Consider the following 2757-nt stretch of genomic DNA (forward strand, 5'->3'; position numbering starts at 1 on the left):
AGCAAAAAACACCCAACTGTAAAAAGAAAAAGAAAAAAGGATCCAAAAATATGAAGATAGTGTAAGGAGCCTCTGAGACAACTTCAAAAGTACCAACATTTTGGGGGTGCCAGAAGAAGAGAGAGAGCAAGATATTGAAAACATATTTGAAAAAATAGTGACAGAAAACTTTTTTCACCTACCTGGTGAAACAAATAGACTTACAAGTCCAGGAAGTGCAGAGAATCCCAGACAAAAGGAACCCAAAGAGGCCCACACCAAGCCACATCATAATTAAAATGGCAAGGGTTAAAGAGAAAGAGAGAATCTTAAAAGCAGCAAGAAAAAAGCAGTTAGTTACCTACAAGGGAGCTCCCATGAGACTGTCAGCTGATTTCTCAACAGAAACTTTTCAGGCCAGAGGGAGTGGCAAGAAATATTCAAAGTGATGAATAGCAAGATGTTACAACCAAAATTCCTCTACCCAGAAAAGCGATAATTTAGAATTGATGGTCAGATAAAGAGCTTCACAGATAAGAAAAAGCTAAAGGAGTTTATCAACACCAAACCAGTATTATATGAAATGCTGAAGGAAGGTCTTTAAGAAGAGGAAGAAGAAGAAAAAGGTAAAGATAAAAATTATGAACAACAAATACATATCTATCAACAAGTGAATCTAAAAATCAAGTGAATAAATAATTTGATGAACAGAATAAACTGGTGAATATAATAGAATCAGGGGCATAGAAAAGGAGTGGACTGACAATTCTTGGGTGGAAAGGGGTGTGGGGGTGCAGGAAGGGAATGGATAAAAATCTTACACCTATGGATGAGGACAGTGGGGGTGGTGGTAAGGGCAGTGGGTGGGGTGGGAACTGGGTGGGAGGGAGCTATAGGGGGAAAAAAAAGGAACAACTGTAATAATATGAAGAATAAAGATTTAAAAACAAACAAACAAAAAACAAAGAAACTAAAAAATAAAAAAATGTTCATCACAACATGAATTTTAGTAATTTAAATCGCCATAATGTTCAACAATAAGTTATTTAAATTATGATATGTGCATATGATACAAACATTAAAGTTTATGTCATGGAATCATTTTTTCCCCATGGGGAGTGTTTAAGGTATAGTAAGTAAAAAATTTATATTATAAAACATATAAAATGTAATCACATTTTGAAGATGAAAAACAAATACACAAACAGAAAAAGATTGGAATGACATAGGCTTAATGGTGTAATTACGGATGATTTTTTTCTTTTTAGTTACATTATTTCTAGTTTGTTAGAACTAAAAATTAAAAATAAACATTATCCATAACTCAGTAACCTTAATATAGCAATTTCTTTTAATATATGTCTTAGCACTTGTCCATGTACATTTCTATGCTAAAATTTATTATAATAATAAACATTTTAATTAGCTAAATCTAAGATAAAGTTATATTTCTATTAGCTTAAATCTTAGTTTAAGATAGCTGACAAATAAATGTCTTACTGAATCCATGCTTCCAGATTTATCGAGTACTAAACAGACTACTCGGTGTTTGGACTTGAGCAAAGAAAATGTAGGATGAGGTGGTGGATTCGTTCCTGTCATGGGAAGTACATTCTGAAAATCTTCAGATTTGCTGATTATAGCCCATGTGCTTTTGTGATCGCACATTTTGTTTTGTAGGTTTGGAGCTTCTGCATTGTGTGTTTTTGCTGTACAAAATTCAGTCACCTGGAAAAAACCAATTAGAAGATGATATTACAGTAACTGGTGAGGCAATACATTCCTTTCCCATGATGCAGTTGGCTGCCATATATGTATTCTATAGAGTTTATCTCCCGACAATTAAAAGTAATTTTATGATCTAACATTCTGACATTAATTTCGCGTACCTGAGGGGAGAGGATGCAAAGTAAAACCATTATATGCACTGGAAAATTTTTTGGTCATTCTTTAAGGTATAGGTCATTCTTTAAGTGCAGTGTGGTATGGTGGTGGCTGGTACAACTGCTTAAGTTAACTTTTTACTTTCCCTTCTAGACTCTTGGTGGGACTCAAGCCTTGAATTCAATTTAGTGGAAGAAGGAACAGGGTTTGCAGTAATTTCTAGCTGCACCCTAAAAGTGGGATAACAATAGCATTCTTTAATTGCTTAAATATTTTCTATCTCTTTATAGTTGATCATGAGACTTGAGAACAGATACTCTAACAAAAGGGTTTGTTATTGTCTCTGGTGAATGCTGACATGAATAAAATAATCTATAATAATAAAAGCATAATATGCTAATTAGACCAGACGTCCTTCTGGACTAAGCTGGGGTTGCAGCCACGCGATCGAGGCAGCCACCAGCAGCTGTGAGGGAGGATCCAGGCAGCTGCCCGAGGCTGCAAAGGCCCACTCTTGCATGAATTTCGTGCATTGGGCCTCTAGTACTCCTATAAAAGTAATGAAAATGTAGGAAAAAAATGAGGAAATACAGTTGTTTCTCTTTCATTTTCTAATGGTGAGTTTTATCTAGTAATTGTGCCAAATATCTCATTACTATAGAATCTATGGAAATTCTACAAGTTTAAAAATCTTAGTAACTTGGAAAAATGCTCTCATAAACTAGCGCAGCATTGAGAAAGGAATTCACAGCTTACACGTAATACTTTTTAAAGTGTCATTCATTTTTTAAATGTCCTCCCAATATTAAGTCTTCAAAGGTAAGCTCACACTTAGAACTAAATTATTAAATTTGGATACCTTTTCTTTAAGTTTTAACAGTTTGTTTTCCTGCT

The 2757-nt window shown here is 34.3% G+C and overlaps 1 protein-coding gene across 1 annotated transcript in view; it reads right to left on the reverse strand.

Annotated features, from left to right (window-relative positions):
• The window catches only part of LOC102753117 (epithelial chloride channel protein), a 27627-nt gene that overhangs the window by 17818 nt on the left and 7052 nt on the right, over positions 1–2757 (reverse strand). The window contains exon 6 of the mRNA XM_006760802.2: positions 1480–1707. Coding sequence (XP_006760865.1) covers positions 1480–1707 — 228 coding nt within the window. The remainder of the gene's footprint in view (positions 1–1479; positions 1708–2757) is intronic.

This window comes from Myotis davidii, unplaced genomic scaffold (genome assembly GCF_000327345.1).
Source record: "Myotis davidii unplaced genomic scaffold, ASM32734v1 scaffold156, whole genome shotgun sequence".
Taxonomy (NCBI): Eukaryota; Metazoa; Chordata; class Mammalia; order Chiroptera; family Vespertilionidae; genus Myotis; species Myotis davidii.